Source organism: Mus musculus, chromosome 12 (assembly GCF_000001635.26).
Source record: "Mus musculus strain C57BL/6J chromosome 12, GRCm38.p6 C57BL/6J".
In the NCBI taxonomy this organism is placed as follows: Eukaryota; Metazoa; Chordata; class Mammalia; order Rodentia; family Muridae; genus Mus; species Mus musculus.
Window position 1 is genome coordinate 77400195 of NC_000078.6, and position 27620 is coordinate 77427814.

Consider the following 27620-nt stretch of genomic DNA (forward strand, 5'->3'; position numbering starts at 1 on the left):
ACACATTCTTGGTTTTCTTTTTCATAGAAAAATTAATACTCATATCTACACAAAAACCTATATCCTCGTGCTCATAGTAACTTAATTTTTAATAGCGTCAAACAAAACAACCCAAGTGTCACCCATCCAAAAGACCAATAAGCTACTGTATAGTGGGAGCAGCACAATAGAGTACTACTCATTAGCAAAGTGAAATGAAGCAATTCCACTTGTGTGGATCTCAAAAGCTTTCATACTTACTAGTGAAAAACTATCTTCAAAAACCAAGTACCGTTATTACTTTTGTATAGAGAATATGTCAGCGCTTTCCAGAGATTAATGGCTGGAGAATGATTCTGCAGGATTAACAGGATCTGGAGAAATGGCTCATCAGCTAGGAATACTCACTGCTTTTACCAAGGACCCAGGTTCATTTCCCAGCACCCACATGGCAACTTACAAACATCTGTAACTTCAGTTCTAGAGGATCTAACATCCTCTTCTGGCCTCTGTAAGCACCAGGAATGAATGCATACACACACACACACACACACACACACACACACACACACACACACACACACACACAATAAGTCAAAAGGGGTGGCACAAGGTTTTCATTCTGTTTTTTGTTTGTTGAGTGGAACAGTTAGTATCTTGATTATGGTAATGGTTTCACAGATCAGCGCACCTTTACTATCAGTGTACATGTAAAAACTGTAAAAATAGGGGACTAATGAGATGGCTTAGTAGGTAAAGAGGCTGCCATGATGACCTGGGTTCAGTTCCTGGGGTCCACATAGTGGAAGGACAGGACTGACTCCATAGGTTGCCTCTGACCTCCACATGTGCATTGTGGCAAAGAGAATCCATTGCTACTTGAGAATAATTTCTCTGCACTCACTCAAATACTGTTTTTTAAAGGGGAGAAGCATTTAAGCACACTTTGTTTTCTTAAACTACCTTCACATAATTAACAATGCTCTATCTAAGTAATTCATTTTACCTTTTTTACTGTTCAAAATTCTTTAACATCATGTTTAAACAATTTAACACACAATAAATTAAAATGTTACTGTTACCTTCTACAAAGTTTCCTGCAAGGAGAACTTATTATTCAACTACAGTACATTTTCAAAACAAGAAAAGATATAATAATACTATTAACTGAATTCCAGGCTTTGTGTATATTTTCACTTTTTAAAAATTTTTATATTTTTATTTATACCTTTAAAAAACTTTCTTTTATTACTTATGGGAGAGGAGGGAGAGAGGGAGGGGGGAGAAGTGAGGGAGGGGGGAGAAGAGAGGGAGAGGGAGAGGGAAAGAGAGTATGAATGAGAGGGTAAAATGGTAGGAGTCTTTGGGCAGGAACATAGTATCAGGCAGTTTCTTATGCTGTTGCTTCATCTTTTCATCCTCCCTAAGGCTAATAGCCTTGTCTTCACTTCTACCCTGCCACTCCTTTTCTTTCTTGTTTTCCTGCCTCCCCCACCCACACAGACCCAGAATCTTCCACATTGTTTTTGTAGTCTTGGTTTTGAGGTAAGAAAGTTTAATGAAGTGCCTTAAGTAAAATGATAGAGGACCTTCCTGAAGTTTTATCTTAATTTTCTAAGCATGCTGTTTTTATTTTTACCACTTCAACTAAGAATTGGGTTGTAAACTTGCAGAGAGAAGAAGTATTTAAAGAATTAATCTGCCCATTTTTATAAAAGATGAGCAGGAGTTGATGTAGTGTTTCTTCTGCTTTTGGAAGGAGTTTTGTTTACATCGTATTCTAGAGTGGGACCTTAGGCTAGATATGCCTCACTAATCTCTGGCTTTTCTCCTGGCCCTTATGGGAGCAAATTATCACCAAAACTGCTTTGTGTGGAGGCAGTGCTCTTGTAGAAGTTACATGGAATAGCTAGAAATGGTATAACTCTTTCCTAGAACAGCAAAAGAAATGTTTCTCATTTGTTTGCTACTTTGTATTAGATATTTAGGATTTTTTTTTTAGAAATTGGTTTAAAATGTTTGATAGAGATATGTAGGCAAAGAGCTGAAGTCTTTTAAAAAATACATGTAAAATAAGGTAATTGCTGCTTTACTTAACAAGATAAGCTTTTTTTTCTCTTATACTAAACAGTAACTGTCTACCTTTGATGCAAAGAGCCAGTTTGTAAACTACACATCTTGATATCTTTTCAACTGTTTATCTTCATATCTTTTCTTCATTATGTTGCCACACTTAAATTTTACAAAATATCATAGGGAAATTGATTTCTGGAAGCACTTGGTAGCCTGCTTGGGCCTGAGCTATTGCAGTGCACTGACTCCTTGGATCAGGTTGTTCTTTCCTGCAAGGGTGAAAGGTCCTCCAGACCATCTTAACTCTGCCAGGCAAAGATTCTTGTTTAATATGTCTAAAGCCAGTGATTTCCAATCTCGTCTTTAAAAAAAAATGTGAATGCCTTTACTTTCACTTTGATGGCTATTGACTATGCCCAGAGTCTTCATTGTAATTACCAGCATGCAGCACTTCAGTTCTCTTAGTTACTTCATTACATTTTCTACATTGGTTTAGAAAATAATTTTAGAGAAATGAAATTAGCTTGTTTCCAATACAATGAAATGATTTTGCCACAGTATTAATGAATCTTTTCTTCATTATCAACACCAAACTAGATATTGCAAATCTTTTTAATCAAACAAATTTTAAATTGTTTATAGTCTTGTGATTAGAGAATACAAACAGCACAATAAAATTTAACTTACGTTGTTTCTTTTTACCAAGCTTTCTTTGTTAGAAAGAGAAGCTGTCTGTATCTTAATGCCTCCCAATGTAAGGAATGTTTTTAAGAGGGAGGTAGAAGGTTCCTCCTCGATTATGAATTTTTTTCAATGTTTTATTAAATATTTTCTTCATTTACATTTCAAATGCTATCCCGAAAGTCCCCTATGCCCTCCCGCTCTGCTCCCCTACTCACCCACTCCCGCTTCTTGGCCCTGCGTTCCCCTGTACTGGGATATATAAAATTTGCAAGGCCAAGGGGCCTCTCTTCCCATTGATGGCCAACTAGGCCATCTTCTGCTACATATGCAGCTAGAGAACAAGCTCTGGGGATACTGGTTAGTTCATATTGTTCCACCTATAAGGTTGCAGACCCCTTCAGCTCCTTGGGTGCTTTCTCTAGTTCCTCCATTGGGGGCCCTGTGTTCTATCCAATAGCTGACTGTGAGCAGTGGATTATGATTCTTAATTAGTAGCCTATAAAAGTAGCCAACTTTGTGCTCCAAGCCTGCATTTCTTGCTGCCTCTTATATTGAAGACACCTTGGAGAAGGTAGATTGAAAATCATAATTCTGCCTTGCCACCTATAAATTTAGTGTTGTGAATGTGAACATCTCTTTTGTCTTTCAAGCAGATTCAATTGAGCTAATAGTTACTGAGTGTTTCTTCTTTAAGACATGTGGGAATATTATATTCTGTTTATATTGACTACATATTTTTATTTGTTCTTCAGTCATTTTTATAGTATTTTGGTCAATTATAAAAATGTGAGAAATTTTATTGTGAGTGAAATTTGTACCTCAAAGAGGCTTTTATTTAATTGTGTATGGGGAAAATCTTAAATAGCAAAAAAATCTGTGATTTGGGTATAATTGTAGCTTAGTGGTAAGAGAATATGCTCGGCATGCACAGGCTCTGGGCTCAGTCCCAGCGAATCCACACTGCACTCTCAAAGACTGTCTCTCAGATTGTATGAATAAGTAATACTTAAAGGAATTCCGAGGATATGCTGTCTCATTTAGCTTCATAAATGAGTATCCTTGTAGTGAAAAATTGATTGACAGGGGGAGATTTAGAATTTAGATAATTTGTGTCTCATTTTAAATTGTTGGATTGAAGCAAAACCATGCATTTGAGTTAATGGCAAAGCCTTCACTGGAACAACAACAAAAATCTCTGAACCCTCTTCTTTCAAAGATCTTTCATTAGGGTAATTGTCTTGATTTTTTTTTATTTAAGTTAATCATGCCATTCTAAATTTACAGTTATCTTTAAAGAACTGAAGTTTGCATGTCTATTGATGAATCATTAAGAAAACCTTATACAGCCAACATTGGTGGTGAAGGCCAGGAATCTTAGAATCTCAGCTACTTGGGAAGTTGAAGCTACAGGTCTACCTGGAAGGCCAGACTACTCAAATTAGTGCGACTTTGTCTCAAAATGAAAGAATAAGTAGGAGGCAATGACAGGAGGGTTGGCACAAGTTTGAAATTATCCTGATCTACAGAGTAAATTCTAAACCAGCCAGAGCTACATGGTGAGATTCTGTCTTCAACAGCCAGAATCAAAAACCCAAACAAACAAAAGACAAGACAAACAAACCACAAACTACTAACTAAATAGATGAAAATAGAAAGAAGGCTGAGAATATAAGTAGTGGAGTGCTTTCCTAGCATTCAGGAGATCCTAGGTTCATTCCTCAGTCTCTCTCTCTCTGTCTCTCTGTCTCTCTATCTCTCTGTCTCTCTCTCTCTCTCTCTCTCTCTCTCTCTCACACACACACACACACACACACACACACACACACACACACCAGCAGAGTAGAATGATGGGTCTTTATGTGGAAATGCTATGATTTATAGATCATATTTTAACTTTGTTTTTACAGTAATTCTCCAACATTGAATAATTTTTTTTTTTTTCCATTTTTTATTAGGTATTTAGCTCATTTACATTTCCAATGCTATACCAAAAGTCCCCCTTACCCACCCACCCCCACTCCCCTACCCACCCACTCCCCCCCTTTGGCCCTGGCGTTCCCCTGTACCGGGGCACACAAAGTCTGCGTGTCCAATGGGCCTCTCTTTCCAGTGATGGCCGACTAGGCCATCTTTTGATACATATGCAGCTAGAGTCAAGAGCTCAGGGGTACTGGTTAGTTCATAATGTTGTTCCACCTATAGGGTTGAAGATCCCTTTAGCTCCTTGGGTACTTTCTCTAGCTCCTCCATTGGGAGCCCTGTGATCCATCCATTAGCTGACTGTGAGCATCCACTTCTGTGTTTGCTAGGCCCCGGCATAGTCTCACAAGAGACAGCTACATCTGGGTCCTTTCGATAAAATCTTGCTAGTATATGCAATGGTGTCAGCGTTTGGATGCTGATTATGGGGTGGATCCCTGGATATGGCAGTCTCTACATGGTCCATCCTTTCATCTCAGCTCCAAACTTTGTTTCTGTAACTCCTTCCATGGGTGTTTTGTTCCCACTTCTAAGGAGGGGCATAGTGTCCACACTTCAGTCTTCATTTTTCTTGAGTTTCATGTGTTTAGGAAATTGTATCTTATATCGTGGGTATCCTAGGTTTTGGGCTAGTATCCACTTATCAGTGAGTACATATTGTGTGAGTTCCTTTGTGATTGTGTTACCTCACTCAGGATGATGCTCTCCAGGTCCATCCATTTGGCTAGGAATTTCATAAATTCATTCTTTTTAATAGCTGAGTAGTACTCCATTGTGTAGATGTACCACATTTTCTGTATCCATTCCTCTGTTGAGGGGCATCTGGGTTCTTTCCAGTTTCTGGCTATTATAAATAAGGCTGCTATGAACATAGTGGAGCATGTGTCCTTCTTACCAGTTGGGGCTTCTTCTGGATATATGCCCAGGAGAGGTATTGCTGGATCCTCCGGTAGTACTATGTCCAATTTTCTGAGGAACCGCCAGACTGATTTCCAGAGTGGTTGTACAAGCCTGCAATCCCACCAACAATGGAGGAGTGTTCCTCTTTCTCCACATCCTCGCCAGCATCTGCTGTCACCTGAATTTTTGATCTTAGCCATTCTCACTGGTGTGAGGTGGAATCTCAGGGTTGTTTTGATTTGCATTTCCCTGATGATTAAGGATGTTGAACATTTTTTCAGGTGCTTCTCTGCCATTCGGTATTCCTCAGGTGAGAATTCTTTGTTCAGTTCTGAGCCCCATTTTTTAAGGGGGTTATTTGATTTTCTGAGGTCCACCTTCTTGAGTTCTTTATATATGTTGGATATTAGTCCCCTATCTGATTTAGGATAGGTAAAGATCCTTTCCCAGTCTGTTGGTGGTCTTTTTGTCTTATAGACAGTGTCTTTTGCCTTGCAGAAACTTTGGAGTTTCATTAGGTCCCATTTGTCAATTCTCGATCTTACAGCACAAGCCATTGCTGTTCTGTTCAGGAATTTTTCCCCTGTGCCCATATCTTCAAGGCTTTTCCCCACTTTCTCCTCTATAAGTTTCAGTGTCTCTGGTTTTATGTGAAGTTCCTTGATCCACTTAGATTTGACCTTAGTACAAGGAGATAAGTATGGATCGATTCGCATTCTTCTACATGATAACAACCAGTTGTGCCAGCACCAATTGTTGAAAATGCTGTCTTTCTTCCACTGGATGGTTTTGGCTCCCTTGTCGAAGATCAAGTGACCATAGGTGTGTGGGTTCATTTCTGGGTCTTCAATTCTATTCCATTGGTCCACTTGTCTGTCTCTATACCAGTACCATGCAGTTTTTATCACAATTGCTCTGTAGTAAAGCTTTAGGTCAGGCATGGTGATTCCACCAGAGGTTCTTTTATCCTTGAGAAGAGTTTTTGCTATCCTCGGTTTTTTGTTATTCCAGATGAATTTGCAAATTGCTCCTTCTAATTCGTTGAAGAATTGAGTTGGAATTTTAATGGGGATTGCATTGAATCTGTAGATTGCTTTTGGCAAGATAGCCATTTTTACAATGTTGGTCCTGCCAATCCATGAGCATGGGAGATCTTTCCATCTTCTGAGATCTTCTTTAATTTCTTTCTTCAGGGACTTGAAGTTTTTATCATACAGATCTTTCACTTCCTTCGTTAGAGTCACGCCGAGATATTTTATATTATTTGTGGCTATTGAGAAGGGTGTTGTTTCCCTAATTTCTTTCTCAGCCTGTTTATTCTTTGTGTAGAGAAAGGCCATTGACTTGTTTGAGTTAATTTTATATCCAGCTACTTCACCGAAGCTGTTTATCAGGTTTAGGAGTTCTCTGTTGGAATTTTTAGGGTCACTTATATATACTATCATATCATCTGCAAAAAGTGATATTTTGACTTCCTCTTTTCCAATTTGTATCCCCTTGATCTCCTTTTGTTGTCGAATTGCTCTGGCTAATACTTCAAGTACTATGTTGAAAAGGTAGGGAGAAAGTGGGCAGCCTTGTCTAGTCCCTGATTTTAGTGGGATTGCTTCCAGCTTCTCTCCATTTACTTTGATGTTGGCTACTGGTTTGCTGTAGATTGCTTTTATCATGTTTAGGTATTGGCCTTGAATTCCTGATCTTTCCAGAACTTTTATCATGAATGGGTGTTGGATCTTGTCAAATGCTTTTTCTGCATCTAACGAGATGATCATGTGGTTTTTGTCTTTGAGTTTGTTTATATAATGGATTACATTGATGGATTTTCGTATATTAAACCATCCCTGCATCCCTGGAATAAAACCTACTTGGTCAGGATGGATGATTGCTTTAATGTGTTCTTGGATTCGGTTAGCGAGAATTTTATTAAGGATTTTTGCATCGATGTTCATAAGAGAAATTGGTCTGAAGTTCTCTATCTTTGTTGGATCTTTCTGTGGTTTAGGTATCAGAGTAATAGTGGCTTCATAAAATGAGTTGGGTAGAATACCTTCTACTTCTATCTTGTGAAAAAGTTTGTGCAGAACTGGAGTTAGATCTTCTTCGAAGGTCTGATAGAACTCTGCACTAAACCCGTCTGGTCCTGGGCTTTTTTTGGCTGGGAGACTATTAATAACTGCTTCTATTTCTTTAGGGGATATGGGACTGTTTAGAAGGTCAACTTGATCCTGATTCAACTTTGGTACCTGGTATCTGTCCAGAAATTTGTCCATTTCGTCCAGGTTTTCCAGTTTTGTTGAGTATAGCCTTTTGTAGAAGGATCTGATGGTGTTTTGGATTTCTTCAGGATCTGTTGTTATGTCTCCCTTTTCATTTCTGATTTTGTTAATTAGGATTTTGTCCCTGTGCCCTTTAGTGAGTCTAGCTAAGGGTTTATCTATCTTGTTGATTTTCTCAAAGAACCAACTCCTCGTTTGGTTAATTCTTTGAATAGTTCTTCTTGTTTCCACTTGGTTGATTTCACCCCTGAGTTTGATTATTTCCTGCCGTCTACTCCTCTTGGGTGAATTTGCTTCCTTTTTTTCTAGAGCTTTTAGATGTGTTGTCAAGCTGCTAGTATGTGCTCTCTCCCGTTTTTTCTTGAAGGCACTCATAGCTATGAGTTTCCCTCTTAGAAATGCTTTCATTGTGTCCCAAAGGTTTGGGTACGTTGTGGCTTCATTTTCATTAAACTCTAAAAAGTCTTTAATTTCTTTCTTTATTCCTTCCTTGACCAAGGTATCATTGAGAAGAGTGTTGTTCAGTTTCCATGTGAATGTTGGCTTTCTGTTATTTATTTTGTTATTGAAGATCAGCCTTAGTGCATGGTGATCTGATAGGATACATGGGACAATTTCAATATTTTTGAATCTGTTGAGGCCTGATTTGTGACCTATTATGTGGTCAATTTTGGAGAAGGTACCATGAGGTGCTGAGAAGAAGGTATATCCTTTTGTTTTAGGGTAAAATGTTCTGTAGATATCTGTCAGATCCATTTGTTTCATCACTTCTGTTAGTTTCAGTGTGTCCCTGTTTAGTTTCTGTTTCCATGATCTGTCCATTGGTGAAAGTGGTGTGTTGAAGTCTCCCACTATTATTGTGTGAGGCGCAATGTGTGCTTTGAGCTTTACTAAAGTTTCTTTAGTGAATGTGGCTGCTCTTGTATTTGGAGCATAGATATTCAGAATTGAGAGTTCCTCTTGGAGGATTTTACCTTTGATGAGAATGAAGTGTCCCTCCTTGTCTTTTTTGATGACTTTGGGTTGGAAGTCAATCTTATCAGATATTAGGATGGCTACTCCTGCTTGTTTCTTCATACCATTTGCTTGGAAAATTGTTTTCCAGCCTTTCATTCTGAGGTAGTGTCTATCTTTTTCTCTGAGATGAGTTTCCTGTAAGCAGCAAAATGTTGGGTCTTGTTTGTGTAGCCAGTTTGTTAGTCTATGTCTTTTTATTGGCGAGTTGAGACCATTGATGTTAAGAGATATTAAGGAAAAGTAATTGTTGCTTCCTGTTATTTTAGTTGTTAAAGGTGGCATTCTGTTCTTGTGGCTGTCTTCTTTTAGGTTTGTTGAGGGATTACCTTCTTGTTTTTTCTAGGGCGTTGTTCCCGTTCTTGTATTGGTTTTTTTCTGTTATTATCCTTTGAAGGGCTGGATTCGTGGAGAGATAATGCGTGAATTTGGTTTTGTCGTGGAATACTTTGGTTTCTCCCTCTATGATAATTGAGAGTTTGGCTGGGTATAGTAGCCTGGGCTGCAGTTTGTGTTCTCTTAGTGTCTGTATAACATCTGTCCAGGCTCTTCTGGCTTTCATAGTCTCTGGTGAAAAATCTGGTGTAATTCTGATAGGCTTGCCTTTATATGTTACTTGACCTTTTTCCCTTACTGCTTTTAGTATTCTATCTTTATTTAGTGCATTTGATGTTCTGATTATTATGTGTCGGGAGGAATTTCTTTTCTGGTCCAGTCTATTTGGAGTTCTGTAGGCTTCTTGTATGTTCATATGCATCTCATTCTTTAGATTTGGGAAGTTTTCTTCAATAATTTTGTTGAAGATGTTTGCTGGACCTTTGAGTTGAAAATCTTCATTCTCATCCACTCCTATTATCCGTACGTTTGGTCTTCTTATTGTGTCCTGGATTTCCTGGATATTTTGAGTTAGGATCTTTTTGCATTTTCCATTTTCTTTGATTGTTGTGCCGATGTTCTCTATGGAATCTTCTGCACCTGAGATTCTCTCTTCCATCTCTTGTATTCTGTTGCTGATGCTCAAATCTATGGTTCCAGATTTCTTTCCTAGGGTTTCTATCTCTAGTGTTGCCTCGCTTTGAGTTTTCTTTATTGTGTCTACTTCCCTTTTTAGGTCCAGTATGGTTTTGTTCATTTCCATCACCTGTTTGTATGTTTTTTCCTCTTTTTCTGTAAGGACTTCTACCTGTTTGATTGTGTTTTCCTGTTTTTCTTTAAGGACTTGTAACTCTTTAGCAGTGTTCTCCTGTATTTCTTTAAGTGATTTATTAAAGTCCTTCTTGATGTCCTCTACCATCATCATGAGATATGCTTTTAAATCTAGGTCTAGGTTCTCAGGTGTGTTGGGGTTCCCTGGACTGGGCGAAGTGGGTGTGCTGGGTTCTGGTGATGGTGAGTGGTCTTGGTTCCTGTTAGTAAGATTCCTCCGTTTACCTTTCGCCATCTGGTAATCTCTGGAGTTAGTAGTTATAGTTGACTCTGTTTAGAGATTGTTCTTCTGGTGATTCTGTTACCGTCTATCAGCAGACCTGGGAGACAGATTCTCTCCTCTGAGTTTCAGTGCTCAGAGCACTCTCTGTTGGCAAGCTCTCTTACAGGGAAGGTGCGCAGATATCTTGTATTTGGACCTCCTCCTGGCCGAAGAAGAAGGCCCAAAACAGGACCTTTCTCAGACACTGTGTTGCTTTGGCAGTTCCCAGGTGGTACAGACTCTCACCTAAGCAGACTAAATTCCTAAGTTCCTTGGAGTCCCGGGACCAAGATGGCGACCGCTGCTGCTGTGGCTTAGGTCGCCTCCCCAGCCGGGCGGGCACCTGTCCTCTGGTCCGGAAGGTGGCCGGCTGTCCCCGGCCCACACAGGGTGCTGCCTCAGCGCCTCTGTGCTTCCGCCTGTTCCAGAAGCTGTCAGGTTCTCTGGCGCACCCTCTCACCTGTTCAGACTAATTTCCTAAGTTCGGCGGGTCCCGGACCAAGATGGCGACCGCTGCTGCTGTGGCTTAGGTCGCCTCCCCAGCCGGGCGGGCACCTGTCCTCTGGTCCGGAAGGTGGCCGGCTGTCCCCGGCCCACACAGGGTGCTGCCTCAGCGCCTCTGTGCTTCCGCCTGTTCCAGAAGCTGTCAGGTTCTCTGGCGCACCCTCTCACCTGTTCAGACTAATTTCCTAAGTTCGGCGGGTCCCGGACCAAGATGGCGACCGCTGCTGCTTAATGTACCACATTGAATAATTTTAAGTGTATTTTCTATAGTTTCTTTCTATCAAGATAAATTCCTGTCAATCTAATTTATAATTTATAACTTGTTCTTAAAAGAAAAATTCCTTTCCATTTGCCTTTGCATTTCATATGCTTGTTTCTGGAAACTGCTTGGACCAAATCTTGTAGAGTTTTTTTACAAAGTATTCTTAGATTCACTGATGCTTCAACTCAAGGTTCTTGGTGATGTCAGTTCATCTTTAATGTAAAGATGACTAGCTTGCTTAGCACTTGTGCCTGTAAAAGGTGCTTCTAAGGTGGTAGATACTGTTACATTTTCTTTTCTTGGATTTCCTTCAGAATCATTTTACAGCCTCACCATCTTAGCTTTCTAAGTAGGGCTTTCATTAACAGAGGCTTGCTGGCAGTGTTAGTCAAGATTTACAGAAATTGTTTCTTGATATGTGAGGGACTAGGATTCTATTTCTAAAAGTATTCATATTCTTTTCCCTTGCAGAGGAAAAAAACAGCTTGGAAACTCCAGTTAAGGGTCTTAACCAAGACCAATCATTATGACAGAATAAGATGGCTAGGAATATTTAGTATCAGCTCATCAACATTAGAGCAAAATTGAAATCTTACAATGGAAAAGAAGAAATTTTCATACTAGATAAACACTTGTTGTTTTGTGGGGAAATATTAAAAAGGCCTCTTAATTAAAAAAAAAAGTCACATCACATTTTCAGGATAGCCACAATAGAAGTGTTATACATTCAGTTATGAAATTTTCTGGTTTGGTATAAAGAAGTCCGATGACTGATATTTTGTAAATGTTGGATTTTGAGCTTCTCTTGTGTGTGTGTGTGTGTGTGTGTGTGTGTGTGTGTGCTTGCACACGCATAGTTTCTCCCCATTTTGAGTCCCAGGAATTGAACTCCAGTCTGACAGGTGCTCTCCCTTACTTATCCATCACACCTGCTCCTCTGTACCCTCAGTGTCTTGATGAAAATGTCGTTTTGTTTGTAGCATTCAGAATTCTGGGAATGAATTGATAAATTACAGCTCTTCCTTTAAGCTGATTGGAATTTTGTCGTAGAATGTAAGCTATGAGTGCTGAAGAAATGATGGAACCACTCTTTCTGTCACGACCTCTGGGTGATAGAAAAGGAACAGACTTTCTAATGTAGCTGCTTAATTTCACATTTGTTTAGTGATATTTCCAAAGTAATTCTTTTTCTCTGCCATCTTCCTGCACATCAAAATTTTACTGAGTTTTGTTATTGGATACTATCTATGAGGCTTAATTCTTTATTTAAATAAGAAATATGCTGAACCAGTTCTGGCTTATTTATGATTTTTAATATCTGTGACCAAAATGGGAAATTGACGTCTTCTATCTTTATCTTCTTTGTTTCACTGGCAGAATCCTAAGGACTGCAGCAAAGCCAGGAAGCTGGTGTGTAACATCAATAAAGGCTGTGGCTATGGTTGTCAACTCCATCACGTGGTCTACTGTTTCATGATTGCTTATGGCACCCAGCGAACACTCATCTTGGAATCTCAGAATTGGCGCTATGCTACTGGTGGATGGGAGACTGTGTTTAGACCTGTAAGTGAGACATGTACAGACAGATCTGGCCTCTCCACTGGACACTGGTCAGGTAAGCAGCTTGTGCAACATAACAGATCTCTAGTAAGGTCAGACTAGCAGATTTATAGGTATAGTTGTATAGGCTATCATCACTTTTTTTCTTTTTGATTCAAATGTAGAATAGTATTTTATTTTTAATAAAATATAAAGCTAGGTATTGTATACCTAGCTGCAGTGGCACATACCTATAATTCCAGTGCTTGGGAGTCTGAGATGGGAGGATTATGGATTCAAGGCCAGTCTAGGCTATGTGGCCAAAATCTCTATCTAAAATAAGTAAATAAAATAATTTAATATTTTATTCAATGTATATTTTTATCTTGATTTAACAAATTCAGTTTTCTTTTTACCAAGGAGTACAATTTAATATTTTAATGAAGGTGATGTAATTTTCACTTTTAAGATATTACTGAATTCATTTAATCTTCATAATTATTGCAGAAAGTTGACCAACTGTCTCAAACATAAGAGTTTCAAACAGTAGCATGCTGTTTGAAATGAAGGATTGACTTGTTAGAATGTAGGATTCTGATGTAGGCTGTCAGGAGTGGGCCTAAGAATTTCATTTCTGAGAAATTTCTCTATCTTAAGACCAGAGTATAAGAACCATTGAGATAGTCTCTGCTGGCAGCTTTGTCTCCATTTTACAGTTGAGGACAATGAAACCTTGTTTGCTTATATATTTTAGTTTTAATCAAGAAACATTTGGTGATAGGGTAAACTGCAGTCTGGTCCAGGCTTTCCCAAGTGATTTATAAAAAAGAAAAAAAGATAACAGAAACTTTCCCTTCTCATTACCGAAGTGGTATTAAAAAGACTAGACTATAAACAAAAGTCATAGTGGTAATTCAGCGCTTCTGTTTTATGCTCAAGACTTTAAACAGATCTACCATATTAGATCTTGTATCATATTGCTATCTTGTAATCTTGGGTAAGTTTCAGAACCCAAGATGGAAGTTTCTTCACCAGCAAAATGAGAGTGATAATTTGCCCCATTGAATTGTTTGTAACACTAAATGAAGTCATATATTGAGATGCATTTATTGTATTACCTCATATAAGAACTGACTTAATGGAGGAGCTAGAGAAAGTAGCCAAGGAGCTAAAGGGATCTGCAACCCTATAGGTGGAACAACATTATGAACTAACCAGTACTCCGGAGCTCTTGACTCTAGCTGCATATATATCAAAAGATGGCCTAGTCGGCCATCACTGGAAAGAGAGGCCCATTGGACTTGCAAACTTTATATGCCCCAGTACAGGGGAACACCAGGGCCAAAAAGGGGGAGTGGGTGGGCAGGGGAGTGGGGGTGGGTGGATATGGGGGACTTTTGGTATAGCATTGGAAATGTAAATGAGCTAAATACCTAATAAAAAATGGAAAAAAAAAAGAACTGACTTAAATGCAAGCTACTATTGTTACCTTTAAAAATGCATGGGTACCTTGTAATTTTATAGACAAATATTTGTCATAAAAGATAGGTATTGCTGAACATGGTTCCAGCACTCATGAGGTGGAAACAGGTAGATTTTTGAGTTGGAGGCCAGTGTAGTCTACATAGCAAGTTCCAGGCAACCAGGGCTGCATAGAGAGACCCTCTTAAAAACAATAAAATAAAAAATTTTAAAAGGTATGTTTGAGATCAGAATTTTTTTGTTCTTATGAAATGTATTGATCTCATCAATCTTTGTTTATATAAATGATTAATAGTATATAAGATATGTATATACATATATATATATTTTAGAAAAGTAGAACATTTTAAAATAAAGGAGCCAGCATAAATTCTAATAAGCTCCTTGATATTAATCCTTTGATTATAAAAATATCTGTTGTGATTTATACAAAGAATCCTGGATTCCTTTGTCACCACTTCCATGAATTTGTTACTATTCAGAGACATTTTACATGAAATGCCTGTGGCTAGAATTTAATGATACCTGTTTATGTGCATCACTAGTGCAGGAATTAGTGCATACATCTGAACAAGTTACATCCTACCTTAAATGTTGACTTATGTTGCTCCTGCATTAATTGTATAGTTGTAAGTCCATATCCTGCACTGAGAAGATGGTTTAGTGTGTAAGAGCACTTGCTGTCTGAGCATGAGGACTTGAGTTCAAGTTCTAGAACCCGTGAAAAAAGCTAGGCATGACTGTGCATCTGCAACCCTAGTGCTATGGAGTGGAGATTCGAGGATCACTGGGGCTCTGGCCACTAGCCTAGTCCCATGATTAGTGAAAGACCCTGTTTTATAGGACACCCAATATTTTCTTTTGGCCTTCATGCACACAAGTACTTGCACCCATTCACATACATTTTACACACACACACACACACACACACACACACACACACACACACACACACACACAGAGTCTTCTATAATGAATAATTTGTTAGGTGAAGGGAGCTAGATAATAAAGAATATGCATCTAATTAAAAATCACTGAACCCCTTGCATCGCCTGTACACATTATGTCTATTAATAGTTGTATGTTTAAAGTGGCAGAGAATAATGTCAATTTATTTTCCTTACTATGAGATAGCTCCTAAACTTAAAATAACTACATGTCGTAGACCTTCAGATTCTTCCACATAGATCTCCTCATGAAGTTACAATAAGAATCTTGCTTATTTTATGTTTTAAAATACCTTTCAACAATTACTGATTTGTTTTTTAAATATAGCATTCTATATAGGCTATAAAAGATAACTACCTTCTAAAGTCTTTTTGTAGTTAGCATAAATACCCTTGAATAAATGATGTAGTGATATGAATTCCAATAAGTTAAACATTATCTGGGATTTTTTTCCTTTAAAAATTTCCTTATTACTGAGATTATTATTTAAACTATTTTGTCTCTAGGTCTTTCATGTTGCCTTAATGAAATGAACTAAAATATTAATTTAATAAATTGAATTAGAACCAGTTTGGAAGTGAAAATAATAAATAACAAGAAAGAATTTGATGACTTTGCAGTTTAAGTACATGTGTAGGTAGATGGCCATTTTCTTTATTTGTTAATGTAAATGGTATGTTTTAATTTTCTCTATGCTTCATTTCAAAAGGGTTTTGGTCAGAGAGTTTTTATTTGCCACTCCTGTGGTTTATATAGGAGCATCCTTAAAATAAAAGTACTCATTTGGATCTGACACCCGTGCTATAGTAGTTTTGTGTGAAGAAGACAGACATAGTCTATCCCTTGTCATGGGCAGACTAGGGGTAAAGATAGGAGGATGAATGAAGAAGTGAAATATACTGTGTACTCTTGTGGTGTGAGAAAGTTCAAACTACAACACAAAATTATAAATAGCTCCTTTTGGAAGAAATTATTTTAAATAGACCTAAAATATGAGTGAGTAGGAGGCAGCCAGGTAGGGACACCTGTGATTTTCAGTTGTTTATTTTCTCTTGAAGGCTCAAAATAAGGCACAAGGACAACAGATTCCTGAGTTATTGTCAAGGACTTGACCCGAGCACTTTAGAGTTGTTTATTTTTAGGTCTTATGTATAAGACTTTTTTATGCATGTGTACCGTGTGCATTCCTGGTGCCTATGGAAGTCAGAATTGGTCATTGGATACCCTGGAACTGGAACTGGGATGTTTGTGAACCAGTATGTTGCTGCTGGGAGTGAAAGCTGGCTCCTCTGCAGGAATAGTAAATGCAATAAAATAACAAAAACACCTCCCCCATCTTTTTTCAGACTCCAAAACAGTTCTCATCGAGCTGTTTTAGACACATATATACTATTGCCTTTGTTGTGGTGGTGGTGTTGTTGATGATGAAGTCTGTTGTTAAGAATGAAGAGCATGCAGGAGCTAGACATAGCTCCACCACACATTTGTAGCAGATAGGCAGCTTAGTCTTCATGTGGGTCCCCTAACAATCATAGGATGAACTGTCTCTGACTTTGTTACCTGCCATTGGATCCACTTTTCTGAGCTGGACTGTCCAGACAGACCTCAGTGGGATAGGCATTTATTCCTGCTGCAACTTGATGACCCCGGGAAGGTGTTACCCAGGAGGTGGACTCCTCTTCTCTAAGGAGACAGGCAAGAAGGTAATAGGAGGAGGGATTTGTGAGGAGGGGACTGGGAGGAGAGATGGGAGAGGGGGCTGTGACTGGGATGTAAAATGAATAAGTAAACTATTTTAAAAAAGAAAAGAACGAATCTTAGTAATATGAGGGAGTGATTTAAGATGGACTACATAATTAGCATCAAAGTCTCTATGGCCCGAAAACAATTTCATTAATAAAGTTTCTTAAAAATCTCTTCAAGTCTATTTTGGACTTACCCAAGGGTGCTAATAGAGTCTAGTTGTTCTGACTTCCTGTGAACTGTCTCAGTAACATTTTCAGAAATATGAGTGTTTTTGTAAAGACCTACCAAGCCTTGTATGTTAATAGATATGTTCCTTAAATATTTTATATAAATTACATTTTATAAAACAAGTTATGTTTTAAATATTCAGATGTAGCTGTGTAACTACATTGGATATTAGAAAGAATTAGTGTTGAGTCTTCCACCTCTTCCTAAAAAGATGTGCCTTGTAATTCAATTAAAGTTTAAGTATCTTTAAGCTTAACATTGTTTGTAGTTTCTACAGAAATTGCACATAGCTCTGTCTGAAGACAGCTACAGTGTACTCATATATATATATATATATATGAAATAAATAAATTTTAAAAAGAAATTGCAAATAGCAATAATATAAGTCAAATTTGATTTTCCTCAAAAAATAACAGTATTGTCACAGTTACTATTCAAGATTTTGATGCACAACTTCATTTTTAAGTAATTCACCAAAAACATACTATATAGGTGTCCATAATTAGCATATTTGTGTTTGTGGTTTTAATAAAAGTTTATTACTATCATAAACAAGGAAAGTCCAGGGGTTATCAAGTTTAAAAGAAAAATAAAATGTTTGTTGGCACCATAGGATATGTAAAGACAACCAAACCTAATCCCTGCTCTTCAGAAACTTGCCATGACTACTGTATAAGACAGGAGTCTGTAAATGTTCAGTGTACAACACAAGGCCCACTGCAGGCCTAGTCTCTACCTACCTGTCACCATGCTTCCTGCCATGGTGAACATGTCCTAATACTCTAAAACTGAAAGCAAGCCCCCAATTAGATGTTTTATTTTATGAGTTTTCTTGGCCCTGGTCTTTCCACAGCAATAAAACAGTAACTAAGATAGGCAGTATCTGTAGCCTCCGTGTTCATTGTATTTCACAAGGTTGTTATAAAGATTTACCATGAAAACTTTTTTGGCAGTAATTCATACATTTTAAATCACTCATATGCTGTGATTACCATTTTAGTTTTTTAGGAACAAAATAATAATAATTTTATAGTTGAATATAAGGTATTTCAGCAAGTTATCTTTTGAAAAACGATTAGCAAACAATATTACCAAAATTCAGAACAGTTTCAAGGATATTTTTAAAAAAAGGAAATTATATACTTACCTGGCAAGGGAGATACAATGATTACCATCGTGTCTTTCCCAGGGTGAGGCTCATTCACTGACTGCATGCTGGATGTGCCAATCCCTGTGATTCTCCATGTGTGGGCAGCTCGACTGCATCATTTCTGATAGGTAGGGGACTGTGTTCCCATGCAGGAGAAAAGAGTGAAAGTGATGATAATCATTCTCCTTGCTTCAAACAAAACAAGGTTTGACCCTTGAGGTTCCCTCATGCCGCACAAGGATCACTCTCCACTATGATATAGAGTGATCCATCTAGTAATCAGAAATGTCTAGCATGTAAGACCTAGATTGGATTCAGAACCTGATATGTACATTTTTCAAGTAACATACTATTCTTTCAGAGAAATATTACTGTTTTATAGCCTACCATGAACCTTAGAAGAACCTGTTGTGAATGAATTAACAGTGGAATTTAGTTCATTCTTCTGTCTGACTGAACTGTACTAATATTAGCTTGTATATTGCCTCTGTGGGGGACATTTACACTATCACAAGCTTTTGCTATTATAAACAGTAATTAATAGTTATTTTCATGTATGACTCCTATGTATATGTAATTAATATATTAGTTTACCTAGGCTAGTGCTTATTAAACTTGTTCATATCATATAAAATATATTTTATTGTCTATATTTTCCCTTTAGTAGAGTGCCATATGGTAAAGTCACAGATCTTTATGGCACTTTGTTACATATAAAATCTTATGCTCTGAAAATTAGGTTGACTTCAGTCCTCAAATCAATCAAAGCCCCCATATTTGTCTTTTAAAATAAAGTTTTATTATAGCACATTGACTATTTGTTAATACTACCTATGGTTGCTTTCACACTCCTCTGGCAAGGTAAGAGACCCTGTGGCTCTCTGTATGATTTAGGATTCTCCAGTTGGAAGGAAACTAAAGGTGTATGTATGTGTTTAGAGTGATATATTAGAAGGTAAACTGGTTCTTTGAGAAAATCAACAAGATAGATAAACCCTTAGCCAGACTAAACCAGAGGGCATAGAGACAGTATCCTAATTAATAAAATCAGAAGTGAAAAGGGAGACAGAACAACAGAAACTAAAGAAATTTTAAAAATTATCATATCCTACTACAAAAGCCTGTACTCAACAAAACTGGAAAATCTAGATGGAATGGATGATTTTCTAGACATATACCAGGTACCAAAGTTAAATCAGGATCAGGTGGTTATCTAAACAGTTCCATAACCCCTAAAGAAATAAAAACCATCATTACAAGTCTCCTAACCAAAAAAAAAAAAAAAAAAAAAAAAAAAAAGCCCAGGATCAGATGGTGTTTTAGTGCAGAATTCTATCAGACCTTCAAAGAAGACCTAACACCAATACTCTTCAAACTATTCCACAAAATAGAAACAGAAGAAACACTACCTAATTCATTCTATGAAGCCACAGTTATGCTAATAGCTAAACCACACAAAGACTTAAAAAAGAGAACTTCAGACCAATTTCCCTTATAAATATTGGTGCAAAAATACTTAATACAATTCTCACAAACTGAATCCAAGAGCACATCAAAATGATCATTTACCATGATCAAGTAGAGTTCATTCAGGGATGCAGGGATGATTTAATATACAGAAATCCATCAATGTAATGCACTATATAAACAAATGCAAAGAAAAAAAAACGCATGATTATCTCATTAGATGCTGAAAAAGCATTTGACAAAATACAACACCCTTCATGATAGAAGTCTTGGAAAGATCAGGAATTCAAGGCCCATACCTAAACATATTAAAAGCAATATACAGCAAACCAGTAGCCAGCATCAAACTAAAACTTGAAGCAATCCCACTAAAATCAGGGACTAGACAAGGCTGCCCACTCTCTCACTGTCTATTCAATATAGTACTTAAAGTTCTAGCTAGAGCAATTAGACAACAAAAGGAGGTCAAATGGATACAAATTGGAAAGGAAGAAGTCAAGATACCACTATTTGCAGATGGCATGATAGTATACTTAAGTGACCCCAAAAATTCTACCAGAGAACTCCTACAGCTGCTTAACAGCTTTAGCAAAGTGGCTGGATATAAAATTAATTCAAACAAATCAGTAGCCTTCCTCTACTCAAAGGATAAGCAGTCCCTCCCTCTCCCTACAGCTCCCCTGATTATTTTGTTCCCCCTTCTAAGAAGGAATGAAGCATCCATAATTTGATCTTCCTTCTTCCTGAGCTTCATATGTTCTGTGAGTTGTATCATGAGTATTCTGAGCTTTTTTCCTAATATCCATTTATCAGTAAGTACATACAATGTGTGTTTTTTTGTGACTTGGGTTACCTCACTCAGGATGACATTTTCTAGTTCCATCCATTTGCCTGCGAATTTCATGATCATTGTTTTTAATAGCTGAGTAGTACTCCATTGAGTATTTTTCTTAACTTATCTTCAGTTATGTAAGTCTCTTTGAGAGTCTTCAATTTATTTTTTCATTTTCAAGTAAGTTTAATGTACTCAACATCAATTGAGCATTTGTAGGATTACAGATTACTTACTTAGTGATAACAGGTGAAATCCATTGTGTGTGGCACAAAAGAAAATTGCCAAAGCTTGCTTAAAAAGAAATAGATAACTTTCACCAGAGAAATTGAATTTAGGTTCAGACCAATAGCTCAGTGCCTCATATACACAATCCACTGGGCCCATCACCAGCATTTTAAAGAAAACCGAACAATTCTACAACACAAATGTGACACTAGGATGAGCTGTGCAGAAGGATTTAGAATCATGTGTTCTAGGGCAGCCTCGGCAGCACAGATAGGCCCTGGGGGATGGAGAGAAGAAGGGACATAAATTTAATTTATAGTTTAAACCCTTTCTATAAAGATCTCAGGTCATGCCTTCATCAGAAAACTGAACCTTCCAGTATACTTACTTTCCAGTTCACTGTATAAGGGAGGATCACCCTTAAAATCAGATTGGGCTTCCTGCAGGAAGGAAGTCATCAGATGAACAGATTGATGACAGGCTTCTTTGGGTGCCTGGAACATCCAAGGGCAAGGCTCCGAGGTGGTTGGTTATATGAGAAGGCAGACAGATGCTGCATCTAAGGTCATTGTTCATTTGATTTTCCCTTATCTTTACCTAATCTCTTAAGCATCCTGGCTTTTCTTTCTAGTTGTTTTGTTTTGTTTTGTTTTGTTTTGTTTTTTTTGAGAGGCTGAGGCAGGAGAAATATGAAGTCAAGGCCTGCTTGGGCAGTCTAACAAACGCCATCCCAAAATAATGTAAATATCTTCAATTTTGTAAACATTGGTGTGTGCTTAGATGCTCCTCCGCTTGTGTGCTGTAGAGATCTGTATATCAGTAATTAGCTCTCATGAGCCTTGCTAGCTAGATTGCCAAGAACTCGGCATAGTCCATCCCATTTAATGCCCATAATAATCTGAACTTCTCGCATTTCATATACGTGACTTGCCAGAAGTTGCTGCAGCTATTAAGATAAGAAGCCCAGTACACCTTTGAAACCTGATCCTTTATTTTTCATTTTGTATTTTTAAAAACAATTTATTTATTTATTTATTTATTTATTTACATCCTGACCAATTTCTTCTCTCTGCTCTCCTCCCAGTCCCCCCCTCCCATTTACTCTTCCTTCCTTTCTCTTCAGAAAAAGGTGTGTGTGTGTGGGGGGGGGGGGGGTCTATGAATGTCTGCCAGCCTCGACATATCAAGTTACAGTGGGGTTAGGCTCATCTTTTCCTGTTGAGGCTAGATAGAGCAGTCCAGTAGGAGGAAGGGCCCCAGAGGCAGGCAACACAGTCAGAGACAGCCTTTGCTTCTGCTATTGGGAGTCTTATATGAGGACCAAGCTACACAATTGTAACTAGGTAACTAGGTCAGTCCCAGGTATATTCCCTGGTTATCAGGTCTGACTCTTGGAGCCCTTATGGGCCCAGATTAGTTTATTCTGTAGGTTTTTTGTGGTTTCCTTTGAAACCTGATATTTAATGAACCAAAAATCAGCAAGTGATGTTTTTCCTAAGTCTCCAGACTGCTCCATTTAAAAAAAAAAAAAAAAAGATTTATATTTAAGTACACTGTAGCTGTCTTCAGACACACCAGAAGAGGGTGTCAGATCTCATTACAGATGCTTGTGAGCCACCATGTGGTTGCTGGGATTTGAGGATTTGAACTCAGGACCTTCAGAAGAGTAGTCTGTGCTCTTAACTGCTGAGCCATCTCACCATGTCTCCCCCTCCCCTTGTTTTAAACAGCAGCAGAAAGGACATACACAGTCTATAGGCATCAAATATTTGCTACTTTTCCTTTTGCAGAAAACATTATTAATGATTGAAATTCCTATTCATGGAAAACTCCCAGTCTAAACAGGAAATAAGCTCAAACATTTAAAAAGTCTATCTCATGAGGCCAGTGTTGTCAATGTTTTATAAAGTCAAAAGCAAAAGTCCAAAGGATGGGGGAGAGTATACCCATTCTAGACATAAAAGTCAGAAAGAATTGGCATTTTAAAGCTATTTTTGGCAGAGTTGTTTAAATGGCCAGAAATCTTATGGGTGGAATCCTGCACATTGGAGTGCCTGACAGATAATGATAAAATGGCCAGGTGCCTGTCACATCTTGCTTAGAAGAGTATTCCAAAATATCAGAACTGGGAATTATTTTTTCTTCAGCTTCTAATTTGCTGAATTACATAGAAGAGAGATGTAAACCCTCTGCTTCTCAGTGTAGCCTTTAGTCAGTGTGAGTGAAAACTCAGATCTGCTAGCTAAGTTTATTGTACTTTGCAAGTAAACCAAAAGCCCTGATGGGGGATACTTGGATTTAAGTAATTTTTTCTCTAAAATTTTTTCATGCAATACGTTTTGATCATATTCTTTCCTATCTCCCAACTTCTCTCTGATCCTTCCTACCTTTTACTCACCCAACTCCATGTTCTAGTCCTCTATTTTAAAAGAAAAAGAAAAAAAAATAAAAAAAGAAAAAAATCAAAACAAATATTTTTTTAAAAAATCAGTAAGATTAAAAACTAACAAATAAAACAAAATTAAATCATGCACATTAAACCACCAACAAAAGTGTACACATGGAGGGACCCATGGCTCCAGCTGCATGTGTAGCAGAGGATGGCCATGTCTGGCATCAATGGGAGGGGAGACCCTTGGTCCTGTGGAGGCTTGATGTTCCAGTGTTGGGGAATGCCAGGTTGGGGAGGTGGGAGTGAGCAGGTGGGTGGGGAGCACCCTCATAGAAGCAGCAGGAGGGGAATGGGATAGGGGATTTGCAGAGGGGAAACAGAGATGGGGGATAACATTTGAAATGTAAATAAATAAAATAGCCAATAAAAACATAATAGCATAATATTAATGGTAAAAGAACTATCTTATTGGTTTTATGCATATATATTTTATATATTCAAGTATAGACAAAAATACAAATAATATAGTATAGAAATATTGAAATATTAGATTATTTCTTGTCATTAATTTTATGAGAAATTTGTAATTTCTTTATATGGCAAGTATTATATTTTACTTACATATTTAAAAATGTTAACCTTAGCTACTTCTTTCCTTCTAAAGTGCTATTTGACTAAAGTGTTTTCAATGCAGTAAATTCTAAGGTTCTCAAAAACAACCCTATGGAATCCATTTAGTGTTGACATATGTTTGATATACCCATGATACTCTATTGAAGAAAACTGACTTTCCCTTTCCCAGCATGGGTCAGTTTCAAATAGCTTCTTAGAGGTAGGACTTTATGTCCCACGTTCTCTTCTCAGTGCTGGAGTTTTATCTCATTTGAACCTATGTGGGTCTTATATGTGCTGTCATAGGCTCTGTGAACTCCTGCTTCAGTCCTCTTTTTGGGAAAGTGTCATTTCCTTAGAGTTATCCACCACCTCTGGCTTTTTATAATCTTTCTCTCTTCTATTCTATATAGATCCCTGAGCCTTGAGGGGAGGAGTTTGATAAAGACATCCCATGTAGGGTTAGGTGCTCTACAGTCTCTCACTCTCTGCACATTGTTCAGTTGTGAGTTTGTGTTAATTTTCACCTACTTCAAGAAGAAGCTTCTCTGATACTAGTTGAGGAATGTACTGATCTGTGGGTAAAACATTCCCTCCCTCCCTCCCTCCCTCCCTCCCTCCCTCCCTCCCTCCCTCCCTCCCTCCCTCTTTCTTTCTTTCTTTCTTTCTTTCTTTCTTTCTTTCTTTCTTTCTTTCTTTCTTTCTTTCTTTCTTTGGTTTTTCGAGACAGGGTTTCTCTGGCTGTCCTGGAACTCACTCTGTAGACCAGGCTGGCCTCGAACTCAGAAATCCACCTGCCTCTGCCTCCTGAGTGCTGGGATTAAAGGCGTGTGCCACCACACCCAGTCAGCATTTTCATTAGGAGTCATTTTATTGCTGTTCTTTAGTAGAATAGTAGTAGTAGGTAGTCTCCTTGTTTCATAACATATTTAGTCTCAGATGCAAGGCCACTTTAGCAGTGCCATATTTGGTTTCCATCTCGTGGAAAGGGCCTTAAATCCAATCAAACTGTTGGTTACTCTTATAGCATTTGTGCCAATCTCAATGCAAGTATTTTTAAGGTGTACTCATGTGATGTGTTGTTAGAGAAACTGAATTTTGTATTCATTTTTACTGACATATACACTATTATGATTTTGTGTTCTTGTTAGTGGTTGTTCAGTATGTGCAGTAGTTGTGGCTAACAGTGCAGGCCTGCTTCTGGGAGAGATTGGCAAAAGAGGTCAAATCCATGCAGCACTGCTTCTTAGGGTTTGTTTATTTTCCCACTGAATGGAGGAAATGACTCAGGATTGGCCCTTGTATTTCTCACGCCCTGTTTATAAGCATTGCCTTAGGTGTAATGAATGTCAACTCAAAAGGCTTCTACTTCCCAAAATTAGCACATAGGTCAGTATTACCTTACATTAGAAGAAACTGGAGGTGTATAGGTCTGTGGCAGAGTGTATCCCTATTTGACTTATGCAAGACTCTAGTTCAGTCCCCAGAAATACAGAAATCAGTTACATTACTATATATCTTTCTTTTATGCAGTTTATAATATGGTAGTTAATAGTTAATCAAGTATTTGTATTTTGAAGTATTATTTTATTCTCAAGGTGATTAAAGGATAAATTATCCTACATTAACTAGAAAATATTCCAAACATCAAAAATAAAAGTAGACAGGGATAACGATTACCTAGTCTTGTAGTTTGTTCAGAGTGACATCTATTGTATGAGTTATAAATGTTATGTCTATGTTTATAACATTTTTAAAAGCCTGGTAATAGCTGTAAGCTGTTTCATTTTCTGAATATAATTAATATTAATATGTAATTATTGAACTAATTAATGTATATGTGAGCAGATCACTCTTCCCTGTTCTCCTGGGGATATATATTTTAAATGTTTCTCATTAAGTGAAATCTATTCTTTGAACATTTTCTCATAGTCTGAATAGAATATGCATTAGTGATAAATTGCAAATTTTGTTTCTATGTTTTATGTTGGAGCAAATATTTTGTTTAAAATTGATCATATATTCAAATGTATATTTGATAGTGTTTTCAATTATGTTTCACAAAAATGAGTATGTTTAACTATAGAGATTTTAATATGCCCATAACTACTTATTAGTACTTATTCCTCTGTTTTAGAAGCCAAATTATATATGTAAGGATATAGAAACAGTAGTAGCCACAGATCAATGTAAATTATATATAAATTAATGCATTTACCTTAGCATGTTTTAAAGACTGGGTTACTGTTCTGTGTTATTGAAATGCATTTTCCCTGGGTCTTGAGGACATGCTGAGATGATTAAAGAAATGCATGAAAAGAATCAGTCTAGGAATATTTGAATGTGGCCTTTGTGACTGAAATCCAGCCTGCGACGCCTGTCTAGTCATGTTATTTCTCAAACATACTAGACAAAGAAGTAGTTTCATAGAGCTGTATTTTGATAAAAATTGTCCGCTGTTGAGAATAAATTATCATTTTAAAGTTGATGGTTCTTTTCTTTTTTACTAGAATATAGTGTGCTGTTACCAAGTTATATATTTAATTAGTTCAACTTAATCAGTTATTATTAAGGTTCATGAGTAAAAGACACAGAAAAAAGGCTGTTCAAGTCTTTTTCCAGACCATTGCTTTTACACCTATCATTGCTCCTTTCTGTAGTTGAGCTTCTACAGAAAGAAATAGAAGGGAACAGCTTGGGCAGTTTTTCTTAACTTGTCATTTTTTAGTCTCCTGTCAGTAGAATTGTGAGACAACATATTTTCACCGTCTGCCACAGAACATCCTCATTTAATTAAGAGATTTGGACAGTTTTCTCTGTCAGCACCAACGGGGAGAATTTCCTTCTTCTCTGTAGTCATTACATAGAACACTACAAACAGTATAGTCAGATCTCTCCTGTATTAATTTAAAATAATATAATTCTATATAATTTAAACTGGACAAATATTCAAAAAGTTACTTTTCTTTGTCTTGGGTGGTTCATTTATATGTTATCATTGCTTAGCCCCAGGATACCACACTGGTGAGCAGAGGCCCCAGCCTACTATGTGGACAAAAGCACCTGAGAAATAGAGCCTTTTAGGTTTTGATGAGAGGTGCTCAACAGCTACAACAGTAAGCTTGCCCCTTTTTGGCAAATGCTTTATTTAGCATCTCAAGCTGCTGCCTGCTGTTTGCCCTTGGTGATTGAAAAATGAGGACATGACCATTCCTAGGTGTGACTGAGGGGAAGAGTTTTATTGTAGGTAGGAGGTAGAATGTGGCCAGAGGCATCTAGAAGGGTCCCCACACTAAACCAGGCCATGAGAGGAGAGGTGGGGAGTGGGGAGAGAGAGAGGGGAATAGAGGAAAGAAGGGAACAAGTGACCAGGAGAGAATCTGAGGACCAAGAGAGCTTGTGGCAGGTTTATAGGGGAAAGAGAAGCTGTGGGGAAGAAAGGGAAGCCCATGCCTTGGGCTGGAGAAATTTAGGGTGGAGGTGGAGTGAGAAATGCTGCGAAGAGCCATAGGTACTGAGTGAGCTTTGTCCAAGGTTTTTTTTGGGAATGTAACACTTGGTGCCTGTTTTGTTCTGTTTTGTTTTGGGATGGGGTACATTTTCAAATGCATTCATACCATCCTCTAGCACAAAGCTCACTTGTAAAATTTAAACTGTAGCCTGTAATACTGGTTCTTGATCTATCTTTTAAAAATAATGTGCTCAATATGAGTATAGTATTGGATAACAACAAAAACAAATGCATTATAATGGAGTTGGTTGGGCCTACCAATATTTGAAATATTACTAACTCCATTATTAGTAAAAAAATACTTTTAATAGTTGATTTTATTTTTGCTTTGTTGAGGACAGTCTG

At 37.6% G+C, this 27620-nt stretch overlaps 1 protein-coding gene and 1 non-coding gene across 10 annotated transcripts in view; both read left to right on the top strand.

The window, feature by feature from the left end:
- Positions 1 to 27620, top strand: part of Fut8 (fucosyltransferase 8) — a 238569-nt gene that overhangs the window by 162765 nt on the left and 48184 nt on the right. For 8 of the 9 annotated variants that reach the window (NR_045554.1, XM_030246822.1, XM_011244145.3 and 5 more), the window contains one exon: positions 12518 to 12755. Coding sequence is in view for 8 of the 9 variants with exons in the window: in XM_030246822.1 (XP_030102682.1) it covers positions 12518 to 12755 (238 nt within the window). In the remaining variant the exon portion in view is untranslated. Of the gene's footprint in view, positions 1 to 9946; positions 10242 to 12517; positions 12756 to 27620 lie in introns of those variants that run through there. The other variant, NM_001252616.1, reaches the window with a different exon arrangement.
- On the top strand, positions 18223 to 18382 carry Gm25926. Its single transcript, XR_003950373.1, has one exon. It is a non-coding gene; the product is annotated as a U1 spliceosomal RNA (small nuclear RNA).